The following is a 19,967-nucleotide window of genomic DNA, read 5'->3' as shown; positions in this document are numbered from 1 at the left end:
CACCACCTTATCAACAATTAATTTTATGTGATCATTCCACTTCAAATCGTTCCGCTAACATCATGACACAAACGGCTGCCTTTTGGGTGGTGTCCTGACGAGGAAGCGTGGACTGCACCGAACTGTGTTCAGCGGCGAATCGCTTTTCCGCACTACATCTACATCCAAACAGATACTCCGGAAGCCACCGTACGGTGCGTGGCGGAGTGTACTCTGTACAACTAACTGCCATATCCTTTCCTGGTCTTCTCGCAAACAGAGCGAGGTAAAAACGACTGTCTGTATGCCTCCGTATGAGCCATAATTTCTCATATCTTAACTTCGTGGTATCACGTAACTAATGAGGTGGAACTGAAGAGAATTGGGGAGAATAGAAGTTTGTGGCACAACTTGACCAGAAGAAGGGATCGGTTGGTAGGACATGTTCTAAGGCATCAAGGGATCGCCCATTCAGTATTGAAGGGCAGCGTGGAGGGTAAAAATCGTAGAGGGATACCAAGAGATGAATACACTAAGCAGATTCAGAAGGATGTAGGATGCAGTAGGTACTTGGAGATGGATAAGCTTGTATAGGATAGAGTAGCATGGAGAGTAGCACCAAACCAGTCTCTGGACTGAAGACCACAACAACACATCTTCGTGGTTCAAATGGCTCTGAGCACTATGGGACTTAACTGCTGAGGTCATCAGTGCCCTAGAACTTAGAACTACTTAAACCTGACTAACCTAAGGACATCACACACATCCATGCCCGAGGCAGGATTCGAACCTGCGACTGTAGCGGTCGCGCGGTTCCAGAGTGTAGCGCCTAGAACCGCTCGGCCACTCCGGCCGGCCATCTTCGTGGTCCTTACGCGCACTGTATGTTGGCGGCAGTAGAATCGTTTGGCAGTCAGCTTAAAATGCCGATTATCTAAATTGTCTCAATAGTGTTTCCCGAAAAGAACATCGCCTTCCCTCCTGGGATTCCCATTTTAGTTCCCGAAGCATCTCCGTTACACTTACGTGTGTTCGAACATACCGCTAACAAATCTGGCATCCCACCCCTGAACTGCTTCGATGTCTTCCTTCAATCCGACCTGGTACGGATCCCAAACACTGGAGCATTACTCACGAATAGGTCGCACCAGCGTCCTATATGCGGTCTCCTTTAGAGGTGAACCACTGTTCCCTAAAATTCTCCCAATAAACCGTAGTCGACCATTCACCTTCCCTACCACAATCCTCACATGCTCGTTCCACCACATATCGTTTTGCAACGTTACACCCAGGTATTTAAACGACTTGACTGTATCAAGCAGGAAGTTAGTAATACTATATTCGAACATTATAGGTTTGATCTTACTACTCATCCGCATTAACTTACATTTTTCCACATTTAGGGCTAGCTACCATTCGTCACACCAACTAGAAATTTTGTTTTAGTCGTCTTGTATCTTCATACAGTTACTCAACTTCGACACCTTACCGTACATCACAGCGTCATCAGCAAACAACCGCAGATTTCTGCCCATGTGTCCGCGAATTTATTTATGTGTATAGAGAACAGCAGCGGTCCTAACAGACTTCCCTGGGGCACTCCTGATGGTACTCGACTCCGCAGAACGCTCGCCATGGAGGACAACATATCGGGTTCTATTATTTAAGAAGTCTCGAGCCCCTCACATGTCTGTGAACTAATTCCATATGCTCATACCTTCATTAACAGCCTGAAATGGGGCACCGTGTCAAATGTTTGCCGGAAATCTAGAAATATGGAATCTACCTGTTTCCCTTTATCCATAGTTTTCAGTATATCACGTGAGAAGAGGGCAAGTTCAGTTTTGCACGATCGATCCTTTCTACAACCATGCTGATTCGTGGCCATAAGCTCCTCAGTCTCAAGAAAATTAATTATATGAGAACTGAGAATATGTTCAAAGAGTCTGCAGCAAACAGAATTTAGGTATATTGGTCTGTAATTTTACGAGTCTGTTCCTTTACCTTTCTTACGTACTGTGGTCACCTGCGCTTTTTTCCAGTCGCTTGGCACTTTGTGCTGAGCGAGAAATTGGCGGTAAATGCAAGCTTGGTAAGGGGCCGATGACGTGAAGTACTCTTTGTAAAGCCGAACTGGGATTCCATCCGGACTAGTGATTTATTTCCTTTCAAATCTTTAAGTTGTTTCTCCACGCCAGGTATACTTATTACTACGTCGTCCGTACGGGAGTCTGCCCGATGTTCAAATGACAGTACGTTTGTACAATTCTCCTGTGTGAAGGATTTCTTAGCCGTGAAATTTAGAACTTCGGCTTTCGTTCTGCTATTTTCAGCTACCACACCTTTTGTGTTAGCAGAAGAGCCAACACCGTGTTACGAATGGGGGCCGAAATGCACGCGTTTTAGCTCACGCAGGCTGGCGAGAGGAGGGAGGAACTATACTGACGTGAGGTCTGGAACATGACACGGAATGAGAATTCAGAAAGCGGACGTAATTAGTTTGATACTTAACTTTAATCCATTAGTGATGAACGTCGCTCTTGACGGTACACGATTCGCAATATCAATAGTAACTGAATATGGCGCCTTGCTAGGTCGTAGCAAATGACGTAGCTGAAGACTATGCTAAACTGTCGTCTCTGCAAATGAGAGAGTATGTAGACAGTGAACCATCGCTAGGAAAGTAGGCTGTACAACTGGGGCGAGTGCTAGGGAGTCTCTCTAGACTAGACCTGCCGTGTGGCGGCGCTCGGTCTGCAATCACTGATAGTCGCGACACGCGGGTCCGACATTTACTAAAGCCGTCGGCACACGGACCGTGCATCCGAACGTTGAGCGTGCCGAGTTTCTGACGTCATAGCGTGGAATAGCACGTTCGGGAGTCTTTCCGAACGTGCAGAGCAATATCTGGCATGTCAGATATTCTGAGCGTGCGTCTGAGCGTTGACCAATGAGATGGCACAACGCCACCTACGTCACACGCACGCCGTCTCCCTTCAGTATAGAGTTGTGAGGCGCCATATTGCCATTCATTTCAAGCTTATATGTATATATGTCGTTTCTGAGCACCAGCAAATTCAGAATCATTGGAAAACCCGTTGTCAACTGTGTGATTCGTACTAATAAAATAAACCGAACGAGGTGGCGCAGTGGTTAGCACACTGGACTCGCATGCTGGAGGACGACGGTTCAATCCCGTCTCCGGCCATCCTGATTTAGGTTTTCCGTGATTTCCCTAAATCGCTTCAGGCAAATGCTGGGATGGTTCCTTTGAAAGGGCACTGCCGATTTCCTTCCCCATCCTTCCCTCGCCCGAGCTTGCGCTCCGTCTCTAATGACCTCGTTGTCGACGGGACGTTAAACACTAATCTCCTCCTCCTAATAAAATAACGAGAAACATCATATTCATGGCAAAAGAATTATTGTAACTTGCGTCTTATGAGAGTAGGCTATTTGAAGGCACTGACACACGGAAGATCCACCCAAAACGCATTGTTCATAGTACAATTTGTTATAATTAAATTTCAATTAGTAACATATCTACGATGTTTTCTGCAACGGGTAACATACTTTGATTGCTTGCGACATAAGTCTGTGTGTCGTTGGATTAGCGTAATGAGTAGCGTCATTGTCTCGTATACTTTATGGCTGGGGCGGAGATTCGCGTCTTGACACTCCTAAATTTTATTTCCTAACATTTGCGATTTTATTAGGTTCTGATACTTTATTATTAGTTTAATATAAGTATATACTATGATGTTATGTAAATATAAATTCACCTTTTTTGAGGGGTGTCTTTGTTCGATTGGCTTAATCTACAGGACAGCTTGCGCTACTTCTATAAACATATTTTGCTCATTTTCCTTTTGGGCTTCGTAATTCACATGTTGCAAAGTTTTGCTATTGGTTAGGAACAGTGATTAAGTAAGAGTGACCTTTGGGTTTTAATAAAATTTTGGAATGATGAAATAATGTTTATCTTATGCGGAGAAGTATTCCAAATGGGTACCGCACTGTGTGTAATGGAACTTTTATATGTCTCTTTCCTTACTGATTGGACACGGTACTTTCTGTTTCGTGGACGATGGAGGAAATGTGCGTTTTAATAGAGCTAACGTGGGAATTTTACGCGCGCCCGTTGAGTAAACAGTGTGATTTACGAACTAGAAACATCCCTCAACTGCCGCTGGAGTGCGTTGCGATCGCGTATACCACGTTGGTCCCACGTACCATATGCACAAGTCGCATCATTCCTGAGCGTCCAGCAGCACGTCGAACTTGGCACGCTCAACGTTTACATTCGACAGCACGGTCCGTGTGCCGACGGCTTAACGGACCGCGGCCGATTTAAAGGCTACCACCTAGCAAGTGTGGTGTCTGGCGGTGACACCACAACACCACTGCACTAGCTATGATGACCATCATTGACGAGAGTGTCGGAGGCCTGGGGAGAGATTCGATTCTGTTTCGAAGAAGCACATCGGTGTTCCTCCTGGAGTCGGCAGCCATGGGGGGCTTGAGGTCACGGCTGGTAGCGACTGAGGGAGCTCTGGCGGAACCGCCGTACAGCAGATATTCTGTTATGTCCTTTCGTTCGACACTGTCGCGATGTCATTTTTCAACAGTACCACGACTGTACACAAATTGCATGTATCTCTCTGAACTGCCTGCGTGAGGTAAAGGTACTCTCACGACCAGCAAAATCCCCACATTTGGCCCCAATAGAACACGTGTGGGACCAGCTCGGACGTCAATTCTGTCTCACTTCCGATATCGAGGACCAGTTATAATAGATGTGGGCCAGCTTGCCTCATGAAGGGACTCAGGTGCTTTATGACACCCTTCTCAATCGAATCAGTACAAGAATCTAGGCCATAGCGGGTGCTACTTCGTACTGACAATTGGGTTCATACTGCCAAGTTCTTTGTAAATTTGACTCGATTCCTTAATAATCACAGCGATACCATTAGACATGCACTCAACCGTGAAGTTTCATGCAGTTTCCTCCTCCCGTTCCCTTTTTTGCAAGGCTGTGTATACAGGGTGTATTACAATTAATGGCGTAAAAGCATACAGTTGAAAGTACACAATAACAGAAGCAAAAACGTCTCAGTAAACATAGCGTCGAAAATGCATATCTTATGAGCTAGGAGCAATTTTTCATCTTCGATACTGTGAAACAAATCTCTTCTACTGCAATCTCTTTGCGTTCCATATTTTGGGAAGTGACAGTATGGACCAGAAGAAGAAAAAAAGTCCAGTAAACCTGTGCTCTAAAATGCATACCTTAAAAGTTATGTGCATTTGTTCATTAGAAGAGTTATGTAGCGGAGATGAAAAAGTGCTCATAGCTCTTGACGTATGCACTTTGTGCTTCACCAGTAGTGAGGCTAACGGGGATTATACAGAATACCTCGTGCCACAACGACCATCTTGAGTTAAGATAACTTTCCATTCTTATGAATAAAGAACCCAGTTAACCTATATGTGCATTCTGTGTTATAGAACGAGTATACCGGCCAACAATCACAATCCCCTCCTTGCTTCTGATGGGACAGCTCTACAGAGATAATGAGACGACATAAAAATACTATATATCGATATTTAAAAAATATCATTATCTGCTCTCGATATAGGGAAAAAAGTATAAATACATAGACATACCGACGAAAAAAATATCGAAATACCGGCATGTAGAGGTTTTGGTTGCATATTGTAAATATACTGCCAGTATCAGAGCCGCATATTTAAATATTACTAGCAGCCTGCTTATCCCCTTAGACCAAGAACTGAAAGAAAAACGATGCACGTTCACGTTTGGCGATAACCACTCTGCTAACAATGGTAAATGCATGTAAGTGGCACAATAAAAGATGTCCGATGGGTCCGTCGTTTAGTTTCATCAAATATCGGATTTGTTCGGAACTCTTCATGTCGACTTCCCTGCTTTTTTTTTTTTCATTTCTGCCAACACCGGTGACCTAGCAGCCACAGTATCAAAATTGTGTGGTGAAGTTAAACATTGGAAGTTCTGTCGGAAGCAGCGTTCGCCGATTACGTCGGCATTTCCCCCTCACACATCTCCACCCACTAATCCTGTCATTTAGATTTTTGTTCATCATTTTCAGCAACTGTTTTTGAAGAATGCCGATGTGAAGAAATAGCACACCAGTTGCGGTAAAAATCGTATTTTAACGCAACTGGTGTGGTATTTCTATTTCTTCACGTCGGAAATCTTGTTATTCTATTCACACTTCCATCCCCACACCACCACCAGTGCAGTCGTATTTCTTTGTGCCACCTATACTTACGAGGGTAACTCCAGAAGAAATGCACAATTTTTTTTAATCGATCTTTTATTCTACGTGTTTGAAACTTGTACAGTGTGTAGATACATCCTTTAGGAACAATATTTTCATTTCTCCACATAATTTCCATCTCTCTCAAGTGCCTTACGCCGTCTTGGAACCAGCGCCTGTATACCTGCATCGTAAAATTCTGGACCAACATGTTGGAGCCACTGTATGGAAGCGTTTACAAGCGAGTCGGCATCTTCAAACCTTATTCCATGAAGAGTGTCTTTCAGTTTCGCAAAGAGATGATAGTCACATGGAGCCAGGTCAGGACTGTAAGGCGGGTGTTTCAGTGTTGTCCATCCGAGTTTTGTGATAGCTTCCATGGGTTTTTGACTGACATGTGGCCGTGCATTGTCGTGCAACAGCAAAACATCCTGTTTTGCCGATTTGGTCGAACATGACTCAGTCGAGCATGAAGTTTCTTCAGCGTCGTCACATATGCATCAGAATTTATAGTGGTTCCACTTGGCATGAATTTAAGCCACATCTGGTTTACACTTATATTATTAATTTTGAATGAGTGGAGATTGTCTCTCAGGAAGGCGTCAAGTGAATTTTTATCTGCTTTTTTGAACAGGTATATTTTTCGCTTATTTTTGTATGATTTGGGGATTACAATGTTCAGTCTCGCTACAACAACCCTGTGTTCACTAATCCCTATATCGGTTATGATGCTCGTTATTAACTCAGGATTGGTTGTTGCTAAGAGGTCAAGTGTGTTTTCACAACTGTTTACTATTCGCGTGGGCTCATGAGCTAACTGCTCGACCATTGCGATGTGACAGTGGACTAATGTTGTTAGACTACATTGGAACGAGCCGGCGTCTGTGGCCGAGGGGTTCTAGACGTTTTAGTCTGGAACCGCGCAACCGCTACGGTCGCAGGTTCGAATCCTGCCTCGGGCATGGATTTGTGTCCTGTCCTTAGGTTAGTTAGGCTTAAATAGTTCTAAGTTCTAAGGGACTGATGACCTCAGATGTTAAGTCCCATAGTGCTCAGACCCATACATTGGAACGTGAGGACAGCCATACTCGTTGTCAAGATTCTACGTCTGGCCACCACAAGAGAAGATCGTAACCGCTTCACATAGAGTACCTGCAACGTTCTATGTCATTATGTACCATTGGTCGGGGCGAAGAAGCAGCAAACCGATGCGCAGGCTGCCGTTAATACCACAACACACATGGCTGCATTTGGAGTCGTGCCGTGCCGGGATACAGGAAAAGCTGATGAATGGCGTCGTATTGTGTTCATCACGGCTGGCCGTGATTGAGGGAACTCGGCACAATGGTCAGCCACGGGCATCCTTCGTCCGCGTGTTACCTCTCGTGCGACTGTCTCACGGAGCCATTTTTCAACAGGACAATGCTGCTTCACACATGGCACGTGTGTCTATGAACTATGTGTGATGGATGCTGATGTACTCCTGTGGCCAGTGAGATCCGATGACCTCCCATGATCAGAGCTTTTGTGGGACCATATCTGTCCCAATTCCGTCCCAGTGCCAGTATACAAACTGTCAAGGACTATTTACAACAGTTGCGGGCCAACATACCTCAATAGAGAATATGACAACATTATGACACCATTCCGAACCGAATGAATGCATGCATACAGACCAGAGGGTTTGCAAAGTCATATTGGTTTAAGTGGCTCGTACTACTAAGTTATTTGTAAATGTGACTCGATATTGCAGTCACTGAAACAACATCACATACCCTCTCAACGCGTGTGGCTATATTTTGTTTCCTCCACATCTTCTCGGTCTTTCACTTATTTGTCAGACACTGAAATTTAGCAGCATCAAACTGTCCACTCTACAAATATATCTTTATACGAGCGTCACTCCAAAAGAAATGCACACTATTTTTGTAAAATAAATGTTTTATTCTACATGTCTGAAAGTTCTACAGTGTGGAGATACATCTTTTAGGAACAATATTTTCATTTCTCCACATAATTTCCATCCCTCTCAACTGCCTTACGCCATCTTGGAACCAGCGCCTGTATACCTGCACGGTAAAATTCTGGTCCAATCTGTTGGAGCTACTGTTTGGCAGCGTGCACAAGGGAGTTATCATCTTCAAACCTTGTTCCACGAAGAGAGTCTTTCAGTTTCCCAAAGAGACGATAGTCACATGGAGCCAGGTCAGGACTGTAAGGCGGGTGTTTCAGTGTTGTCCATCCGAGTTTTGTGATCGCTTCCATGGGTTTTTGACTGACATGTGGCCGTGCAATAGCAAAACATCCTGCTTTTGCCGAGATGGTCGAAAACGACTCAGTCGAGCTTGAAGTTTTCTTAATGTCCTCACATATGCATCAGAATTTATGGTGGTTCCACTGGGAATGTTGTACACAAGCAAGAGTCCTTCGAAATCGAAAAACGCCGTAGCCATAACTTTTCCAGCAGAAGGTGTGGTTTTGAATGTTTTTTTCTTAGGTGAATTTGCATGATGCCACTCCATTGATTGCCTCTTCATCTCTGGTGAAAAATGATGGAGCCATGTTTCATCACCTGTCGCAATTCTTCCAAGAAATTCATCTCCAAAATTCTCGTACTTTTCCAAAAGTTCGCTGCATACCGTTTTTCTTGTGTCTTTGTGAGCCACTGTCAACATCCTGGGAACCCACCTGGCACAAACCTTTTATAACGCCAACACTTCCAGTATTCTGCAAATACTTCCTTCCCTTATCCCAACTTAGCGTGACAATTTGTTCACTGTGATGCGTCTGTCAGCAGTCACCAATTCGTTAACCCTCTGCACATTGTCTGGAGTGTGTGCAGTACGAGGCCTAACCGCTGCGAGAACAATCCTGAATATTGCTGTGCCCGCTTTCATCAAGTAACCTGCTTGCCCACCGACTAACTGTACTGCGAGCGACAGCATCTTTTCCATACACATTTTTCAACCTCTTGTGGTTGTTTCCCACTGTCCCGTTTTCACAGCACAGGAATTGTATGACAGCACGTTGCTTCTGACGAACGTCAAGTGAAGCAACCATCTTGAAGACATGCTGTGACGGCGCCACTCACGGGAACTGGTTGAACTAAGTTTGGAAACAAGCGGGAAGGATGTATCTACACACTGTAAAACTTTTACACATGCAGAATGAAAACTGTATTTTTACAAAAACAGTGTGCATTTATTTTGGAGTGACGCTCTTACTTCAAACATTCAGACAGTCAAAGAGAAGTACTGGAAGTAGTTAAAGATCAAAAATTAGTAAGAAAACTTATGTTACACTATCATTTATAAAATCTACCAACAATTGCGAAAAATACGTAATACACTACTGGCCATTAAAATTGCCATACGAAGAAAAAATGCAGACGATAAACGGGTATTCATTGGACAAATATACTAGAACTGACATGTCATTACATTTTCACGCGATCTGGGTGCATAGATCTTGAGGAATCAGTACACAGAACAACCACTTCTGGCCGTAATAACGGCCTTGCTACGCCTGGGTATTGAGTCGAACAGAGTTTGGATAGCGCGTACAGGTACAGATGCCCATGCAGCTTCAACACGACACCACAGTTCATCGAGAGTAGTGACGAGCCACTTGCATGGCCACCATTGACCAGACGTTTTCAGTCGGTGAGAGATCTAGAGATTGTGCTGGCCAAGGCAGCAGTCGAACAATTCTTCTATCCAGGAAGGACCGTACAGGAACTGTAACATGCGGTCGTGCATTATCCTGCTGAAATCTAGGGTTTCGCAGGGATCGAATGGAGGGTAGAGCCACGGATCGTAACACATCTGAAATGTAACGTCCACTGTTCAAAGTATCGTAAATGTGAACAAGAGGTGACCGAGACGTATGACGAGTGGCACCTCATACCATCACGCCGGGTTATACGCCAGTATGGCGGTGAAGAATACACGCTTCCAATGTGCGTTCACCGCGATGTCGCCAAACACGGATGCGACCATCATGGTGCTGCAAACATAACATGGATTCATCCGAAAAAATGACGTTTTGCCATTCGTGCACCCAAATTGTCGTTGAGTACACCATCGTAGGCGCTCCTGTCTGTGATGCAGCAGCGTCAAGGGTAACCGCAGCCGTGGTCTCCGAGCTGATAGTGCATGCTGCTGCAAACGTCGTCGAACTGTTCGTGCAGATAGATGATGTCTTGCAAACGTCCCCATCTGTTGACTCAGGACTCGAGACGTGGCTGCACGATCCGTTACAGCCATGCGGATAAGATGCCTGTCAGCTCTACTGCTAGTGATACGAGGCCGTTGTGATCCAGCACGTCGTTCCGTATTACCCTCCTGAACCCACCGATTCCATATTCTGCTAACAGTCATCGGGTCTCGACCAACGCGAGCAGCAATGTCGCGATACGATAAACCGCAATCGCGATAGGTTACAATCCGACCTTTATCAAAGTCGGAAATGTGGTGGTACGCATTTCTCCTCCTTACACGAGACATCACAACAACGTTTCATCAGGCAACGCCGGTCAACTGTTGTTTGTGTATGAGAAATCGGTTGGAAACTTTCCTCATGTCAGCACGTTGTAGGTGTCGCCACTGGCGCCAACCTTGTATGAATGCTCTGAAAAGCTCATCATTTGCATATCACAGCATCTTCTTCCTGTCGGTTAAATTTCGCGTCTGCAGCCCATCTTCGTGATATAGCAATTTTAATGGCCAATTTTAATAACATGTAAATATTGGCACGCTTCACTGCCGCTTCAGTATCGATATATCGTTGAATAAGTACCGCCGATTTCAATCGACATCTTTCGGTGAAATACTGATGTGTCGATGCATAGATATTTTCTCAACAGGCATGCTTACCGGTCGGCCGTAGAGCGTTTGGGGCGGCGGCGGCGGCTGCTGCAGCGGGCGGCTGGCTGGGACGGCGAAGCTGTGCGCAGGTCGCGGCCTCTGCGGCCACAGCCCTTGCTGGCGGCCGAAGCCCTTGAAGGGCGGCCGGATGATGTACGTCGAGTCGACGGTCTCCGGGTGCGTGGCGTGCAGCCGGCCCTCGGGAGCCGTGTATCGCCCGTCGTCCGTCAGCGTCACCTTCACCTGACCCACACACACACATTGTTAAAACCCTCCCCAGCACATGCACCTGTTAAACAATTTTGCCCCACACCCTAACGTTATCGCGACACTTCGTGCATCTGTAGTTGCAAATCCCTCCAGTCGCCACGGCGCACAGTGTGACCAGAATCTTGAAAACGTGGCCAGAAAGGGGAAAAAGGTTTCTAGAAGGGAGTTCTGGACTGTCAGGTTGGCTACAGTAATGTTGGGACTACTGAATGCCAGTTGTGCGGACGATCAGCTGTTTATTTCAATCGTCATATTTCAGGTGAAACGCGGCAATTCATTGTTAGCGGTGCGAGCAGCCAACCAGGATACAAAACTTCCTGGCACATTAAAACTGTGGGCCGGACCGAGACTCGAACTCGGGACCTCTGCCTTTTGCGGACAAGTGCTCTCACAACTTTTTTTTTTGGTTCTGTTTTGTTCGTTGTCTATGTTCGGAGCGGACGTCTCATGACACCCGTTCAGGTTGTTCGTTGACCCAGTCACTCAGTTTTTTTTTTTTTTATTACAGAGGGTAGCTAACCCACTGACCCAACACGCTGAGCTACCAGGCCGGCATCCCAACTGAGCTACTCAAGCACGACTCACGCCCCGTCCCCACAGCTTTACTTCTGCCAGTACCTCGTCTCCTGCCTTCCAAACTTTACAGAAGCTCTTCAGCGAACCTTGCAGAACTAGGAGACGAGATACTGGCAGAAGTAAAGCTGTGAGGACGGGGCGTGAGTCGTGCTTGAGTAGCTCAGTTGGTAGAGCACTTGCCCGCGAAAGGCAAAGGTCCCGAGTTCGAGTCTCTGTCCGACACATAGTTTCAATCTGCCAGGAAATTTCATATCAGGGCACACTCCGCTGCAGAGTGAAACTCTCATTCTGAGAACCAGGATACAAAATAGTCCTGTCAATAAAGACAAGTATTTGTGTTCTGTGTACGTGTAACGAATATTTTCAATGTGCAAGGCGTTCAACGAGGTATATACTAATTAAGAAACGTTTATATCATTATTAAATCATTAATTATACATGTTTCTTTAAATTAACTTTATACCGGAAAATGCATGAAACAATTGTGAAATGTGCTTAAAAAATACAGCTAATTTACAAATTCCACGACATTCCGCTTTCTTTTGCACTATGTCCGCAAGTACCAGGTGATCAAAAAGTCAGTATAAATTAGAAAACTTAATAAACCACGGGATAGAGTAGACAGAGAGGTAAAAATTGACACACGTGCTTGGAATGACAAGGGAGTTTTAAAAGAACAAAAAAGTTCACAAAATGTCCGATGCCCGCATCTCGTGGCGTGCGGTAGCGTTCTCGCTTCCCACGCCCGGGTTCGATTCTTGGCGGGGTAGGGATTTTCTCTGCCTCGTGATGGCTGGGTGTTGTGTGATGGCCTTAGGTTAGTTAGGTTTAAGTAGTTCTAAGTTCTAGGGGACTGATGACCATAGATGTTAAGTTCCATAGTGCTCAGAGCCATTTGAACCAAATGTCCGACATATGGCGTCGTTTGATGATGATAGTGTGCTCAGCCACCACTTTCGTCCTGCTTGGCCTCCCAGGTCCCCAGACCTCAGTCCGTGCGATTATTGGCTTTGGGGTTACCTGAAGTCGTAAGTGTATCGCGATCGACCGACATCTCTCGGGATGCTGAAAGGCAACATCCGACGCCAATGCCTCACCATAACTCCGGACATGCTTTACAGTGCCGTTCACAACATTATTCCTCGACTACAGCTATTGTTGAGATATGATGGTGGACATATTGAGCATTTCCTGTAAAGAACATCATCTTTGCTTTGTCTTACTTTGTTATGGTAATTATTGCTGTTCTGATAAGATGAAGCGCCATCTTACGGACATTTTTTGAACTTTTGTATTTTTTTGGTTCTAATAAAACCCCTTGTCATTCCAAGCATGTGTGTCAATTTGTACCTCTTTATCTACATTATTCAGTGATTTATTCATTTTTAAAATTTATACTGACTCTTTTATCACCTGGTATATATTTTCAAATCTGGCGTTGAGCCACGTTTTAAGCGACACGTGCGAAATAGCATTATTGAGACGTCTTGAAGAATGACAATAAAATTAATTAATTATGAGTTACATTTGTAAAAGTTAAATTGTAATCGATGCCTAGAAGCACTATGAAGAATATAATAAGTAGAAAAAGGACGGAAACAGCGCTTTCTTCTTCACAGTGGGATGAATAACTTGGAAAAGGACAGAGGTTGCCTCGCAGTATTACTATTATTCAATCTTCAAGAAATGATTGCATACCGCTTTCATTTTTAAACTGAATGTTTAAATGAAATTACTAATATTTAGTACCTTTCTTACATTAATAATTACGACAACAGTACGAGGGGCGTTTGAAAAGTCCGACAAAGTCCGAGAGATGGCACCACTGGCATGTATCGAGGTCACGTTTAGTTAGTAGCATCTTTGGAAAGAACGCACACAAAGCTTCAGCCTCATTGGTCTATTTCTTTTTGTTTGTGATTCGTGTGAATCAAGGAAGTCTAGTGATTGTCGGAAAATGGATGAAGAAGAATTTCGTGTGGTGATGAAACATTGCTTTATGAAAGGCAAAACGCCTCTGGAGACTAAAGAGAAGCTTGATAAACATTACGGTGACTCTGCACCTTCGATTATAACAGTTTATAAGTGGTTTCAAAATTTTCGGAATGGCCATATGGGCACAAGTGGTGCTGAACGCTCGGGACGCTCTGTGGAGGTTACGATTCCAGAAATCGTTGATAAAATCCATGATATGTTGATGCATGACTGAAGAGTAAAGATGCGTGAGATTTCTAGTCCTGTGGGCATCTCGAATGAACGGGTATATAATATTTTGCATAAGCATTTGGACATGAGAAATCCACCCGCAAGATGGGCTCTGCGATTGCTCACGCTTGACCAAAAACGGAATTGTGTGAAGTGTTGCAAGGATGGTTTACAGCTGTTTTGGAAGAATACGCAGGACTTTAAGCGCCGTTTCGTCACTGTGGATGAAACATGGATACACTACCATACTCCTGAGACCAAACAACGACCTAAACAATGGGTTACCAAGGGAGAATTTGCACCAAAAAAGGCGAAGTCCAGTCCTTCACTGGGAAGGTTATGGCGACTGTCTTTTGGTTTTAGCAAGGGATAATCCTCATCGACTATCTGGAAATGGGTAAAACTACTACAGGCGCATATTATTCTTCAGAGTTATTGGGACGTTAGAAAACAGAGCTGCAAGAAAAAAGGCAGCGATAGGACCGCAAGAAAGTCCTTTTCCATCACGAAAATGCACCAGCACACACCTCATCAGTTGTGGTCACAAAATTAATGGAAATAGGATTACAACTCGTTTCACATATCCCTATTCTCCAGACATCGAACCCGCGACCGTAGCAGCATCGCGGTTCCGGACTGAAGCACCTAGAACCGCTCGGCCACTGTGACTGGCGTCATGTTACAGTTGTGGAACGCGAATCAGTGTACATAGTCGCTAGTACTTGTTTGCACAGGCTTTCACCTTAATTACAGCCACAGTGTGAAAATACATTTGGTCCAACCACAACATTGTTAGTGTTGTACTTGCCGCCATTGCACTGAATCGATGCATGCGTGCAGTGAGCCAGGACGTGATGGCTAGGCAGGGAAGCGCAAGTCGTACACCCGAGCGCTGAAAATGCGTGTCAAAACACTTGTTGCCGCTACTGTAAATATTCGATTTAAGACTTGAAACACGTTTTTCTTGCTGCAGTGTGTTTGTTTACGTTCGGGGCTGGTTTCACCTCTTATTTCCAGGGCACCTTCTAAGAGTGTTTTCTGAAAGATACAGCTTTAAATAGCTCATACGCTAAATAAATGCTTACCCTCACCTTTTTGTAGATTAAAGGCACCGTCTGCTTTACACTTGTGAAAAATCGGCGCATATTCACGGAGAGGCCGCGCGGGGAAGCAGTGCGGTTAGAGGCGTCTCGTCACGGTTCGAGCGGCTACTCCCTCCCGGTCGGAGGTTCGAGTCCTCCCTCGGGCATGGGTGTGTGTTTTGTCCGTAGTGTAAGTTAGTTTCAGTTAGATTAAGTAGTGCGTACGTCTAGGGACCGATGACCTCAGTAGTTTGGTGCCATATTCGTTACCACATATTTACAATCTCACGGAGTGATGTTTCGGTTTTATAGTTTTCATATTTCCTTTATTGTAAGTTAAGTGATGTGAAACAGTTCGCTCCTGCTCTGGCTAGAATATCCGATCCATCTTACGAGAACTGTGAACGACTTTTTGTAACACTGTTCGCACACTAGGTGCCACTTGTCACAAAGATCATTACGAAAAAACCGTTCAAAGTTCACCAGATGAAAGCAAACACTGATTTTGGCTAGACGGACTGATAACTGTAAAATTTGATTCATGTAAAAATTATGGTGTAAACCAAAACTGTATTTTCCACAATAAGAACACTGAAAATGCATTTAACACAGTGTCTCAAACCTTCTGACTCAAACGGAAGCAGGTCCATAACCGATTGTTTTGAGTTATGGAACCAATTGTCGAAAATGCATATTTATTTTGTTACTGACATAAAAGTGCTTAAGAGCAACGTAAGTCATAGCAGTTGTTCATAGCAACGACCACCAATATCAACGCTTGTACACTACTGGCCATTAAAATTGCTACACCACGAAGATGACGTGCTACAGACGCGAAATTTAACCGACAGGAACAAGATGCTGTGATATGCAAATAATTAGTTTTTCACAGCATTCACACAAGGTTGGCGCCAGTGGCGACACCTACAACATGGTGGCATGAGGAAAGTTTACAGCAGTCGACCGGCGTTGCCTGGTGAAACGTTGTTGGGATGCCTCGTATAAGGTGGAGAAATGCGTAGCATCAGGTTTCCGACTTCGATAAAGGTCGGATTGTAGACTATCGCGATTGCGGTTTATCGTATCGCCACATTGCTGCTGGCGTTGGTCGAGAACCAATGACTGGTAGCAGAATATGGAATCGGTGGGTTCAGAAGGGTAATACGGAATGCCGTGCTGGATCCCAACGGCCTCGTATCACTAGCAGTCGAGATGACAGGCATCTTATCCGCATGGCTGTAAAGGATCGTGCAACCCCGTCTCCATTCCTGAGTCAACAGATGGGGACGTTTGCAAGACGACAACCATCTGCACGAACAGTTCGATGACGTTTGCAACAGCACGGACTATCAGCTCGGAGACCATGGCTGTGGTTACCCTTGACGCTGCATCACAGACAGGAGCGCCTGCGATGGTGTACTCAACGACGAACCTGGGTGCACAGATGGCAAAACGTCATTTTTTCGGATGAATCCAGGTTCTGTTTACAGCATCATGATGGTCGCATCCGTGTTCGGCGACATCGCGGTGAACGCACATTGGAAGCGTGTATTCGTCATCTCCATACCAGCGTATCACCTGGCGCTATGGTATGGGGTGCCATTGGTTACACGTCACTGTCACCTCTTGTTCACATTGACGGCACTTTGAACAGTGGACGTTACATTTCAGATGTGTTACAACCCGTGGCTCCATCCTTAATTCGATCCCTGCGAAACCCTACATTTCCGCAGGATAATGCACGACCGCATGCTGGAGGTCCTGTACGGGCCTTTCTGGATACAGAAAATGTTCGACTGCTGCCCTGGCCAGCACATTCTCCAGATCTCTCACCAACTGAACACGTCTGGTCAATGGTGGCCGAGCAACTGGCTCGTCACAATACTCCAGTCACTACTCTTGATGAACTGTGGTATCGTGTTGAAGCTGCATTGCATGAGCAGCTGTACCTGTACACACTATCCAACCTCTGTTTGACTCAATGCCCAGGCGTATCAAGGCCGTTATTACAGCCAGAGGTGGTTGTTCTGGGTACTGATTTCTCGTCAACAGTAAGGTGTCTCTGCGTACAGTTCATGACGCGTAGTAAAAGAACACACGTTGTTCGTCACGAGAGTTGGCAGAAATTCATTTAATATACGACGGGGCAGCACGAATGCACAGAGAACGATTTCCCAATAGGCGTCACCCTAACTCGAAGAAGTTTATATCCGTGGATATTAACTTACGAGAGACGGGGTCGTCCACTCCACAGACAACCGGCCAAGGTTACTTGGTGTTCCGGTGACAAGTGCTGCCACAGTTCTCATTTTCCGCGAAAAGCTGTTGTTTCAACACGACAGTGAAGCAGCCCACTTCGATGTTAATGTCCGCAAGTTCCTGAACAGCACGTATATACATCGTTGGATTGGAAGGTGAGGTTCTGTCCCATGGCCAGTGCGATCGCTGAATCTCGCACTTCTGGACTTTCTCCTCTGGGGTTACGTCAAGACGTTGGTGTATGAAAGCCCCGTAAAAACAGATGAAAACCTGCTTGCTAAGATGCAAGCTGCCTGCCTCCTGGTACAACAGACACCCGCGATCTTTGAAAGAGTGCTGCATAACTTCATGCGCCACTTCCATGTAATCAGGGAGACTCGCGGTCGTCTCTTTCAACAGTCACTACGAGCTACGTTGTTGTTATGCGGTGTACGCTGAGTATGTCCATCACACAATAAATACAGGTTGGTCCATTGATAGTGACCGGGCCAAATATCTCACGAAATAAGCATCAAACGAAAAAAACTACAAAGAACGAAACTCGTCTAGCTTGAAGGGGGAAACCAGAGGGCGCCATGGTTGGCCCGCTAGATGGCCCTGCCATAGGTCAAACGGATATCAACTGCGATTTTGTAAATAGGAACTCCATTTTTTATTACATCTTCATGTAGTACGTAAAGAAATATGAATGTTTTAGTTGGAACACTTTTTCGCTTTGTGATAGATAGCGCTGTAATAGTCACAAACGTATAAGTACGTGGTATCACGTAACATTCCGCCAGTGCGGACGGTATTTGTTTCGTGATACATTACCCGTGTAAAATAAACCGTTTACCAATTGCGGAAAAGTCGATATCGTGTTGATTTATGGCTATTGTGATCAAAATGCCCAACAGGAGTGTGCTATGTATGCTGCACGGTATCCTGGACGACATCGTCCGGGCCGTTCGCCGGATAGTTACATTATTTAAGGAAACAGGAAGTGTTCAGCCACATGTGAAGCGTTAACCACGAGCTGCAACAAATGATTACGCCCAAGTAGGTGTTTTAGCTGCTGTCTCGGCTAATCCACTCATCAGTAGCAAACAAGTTGCGCTAGCATCGGGAATCTCGAAAACGTCGGTGTTGAGAATGCTAAATCAACATCGATTACACCCGTGCCATATTTTTATGCACCAGGAATTGCATGGCGATGACTTTGAACGTCGTGTACGGTTCTGCCACTGGGCACAAGAGAAATTACGGGACGATGACAGATTTTTTGCTCGCGTTCTATTTAGCTACGAAGCATCATTCACCAACAGTGGTAACGTAAACCGGCACAATATGCACTATTGGGCAACGGAAAATCCACGATGGCTGCGACAAGTGGAACATCAGCGACCTTGGCGGGTTAATGTATGGTGCGGCATTATGGGAGGAAGGATAATTGGCCCCCATTTTATCGATGGTAATCTAAATGGTGCAATGTATGCTGATTTTCTACGTAATATTCTACCGATGTTGGCTGGCTCTGAGCACTATGGGACTTAACTGCTGTGACCCGATTTGCTGTGTGTGATTGGGCGTTACCATGGAGCAATCTCACTGTCTGTTGCCTTCTTCCATATTCCGGTCGTTTTTCACGTAATGCTTGATTTAAGTCGATCATTTGCTGTTGGTAGCCATTAGTGTTAACATTTTCACCAGGTTTTAGCAGCTCATAATAGATGAAACCCTTGTTAGCCTATCAAACACAGAGCATTGTCTTCTTTCCAAAGCGATTTGCTCTTGCAGTGGATGTCGATGGTTCTCCTGGATTCACCCATGATTTACGACGCTTAGATTCCATTTTTGATCACCTGTCATTATTTGATGGAGAAACGACTTTCTTTTGTGTCTGGCGAGCAGCATATCACAAGTAGTCTTTCGATTTGGTTGCTGTCTTTCATTCAGTTAATGCGGAACCCATTTCCCCACTTTCTGCACCATTCCCACAGCTTTCAACCAAAGATAAATGGCTTTCAGTATCACATTCAATTGTTCCACGCATTCCTGTTGAGTTTGAGGGTCATCTTCATTCAATAAGGCCAGCAATTCGTTGTCTTCGAACTTTTTCGGTAGTTTCCCGCGCTCGTCGTTTCTCACGTCAAAATCATCACTTTTCAATTTTTTGAACCACCCGAAACACTGTGTTTTCCCAGGAGCATGTTCGGCAAAGGCTTCGAGAAGCGTTCAATGCGGTTCTGGAGCAGTTTTCTTAAAATGTTAACAGAAAACCAATGCTGTCTACAAATCGTAGTTCGTAGGCACAAAACTGGACATGAATGAGATTTTCACTCTGCAGCGGAGTGTGCGCTGATATGAAACTTTCTGGCAGATTGAAACTGTTTGCCGGACCGAGACTCTACCAATAGTAGAGCGCTTGCCCGTGAAAGGCAAAAGTCCAGAGT

The 19,967-nt window shown here is 45.1% G+C and overlaps 1 protein-coding gene across 1 annotated transcript in view; it reads right to left on the bottom strand.

Moving 5' to 3' along the window:
* LOC126299413 (uncharacterized) overlaps positions 1–19,967 on the bottom strand; it is a 376,709-nt gene that overhangs the window by 101,983 nt on the left and 254,759 nt on the right. The window contains exon 3 of the mRNA XM_049991307.1: positions 11,153–11,386. Within this exon, the coding sequence (XP_049847264.1) occupies positions 11,153–11,386 (234 nt within the window). The remainder of the gene's footprint in view (positions 1–11,152; positions 11,387–19,967) is intronic.

Source organism: Schistocerca gregaria, chromosome X, assembly GCF_023897955.1.
Source record: "Schistocerca gregaria isolate iqSchGreg1 chromosome X, iqSchGreg1.2, whole genome shotgun sequence".
Taxonomy (NCBI): Eukaryota; Metazoa; Arthropoda; class Insecta; order Orthoptera; family Acrididae; genus Schistocerca; species Schistocerca gregaria.
This window is presented reverse-complemented; position numbering and strand designations above follow the sequence as displayed.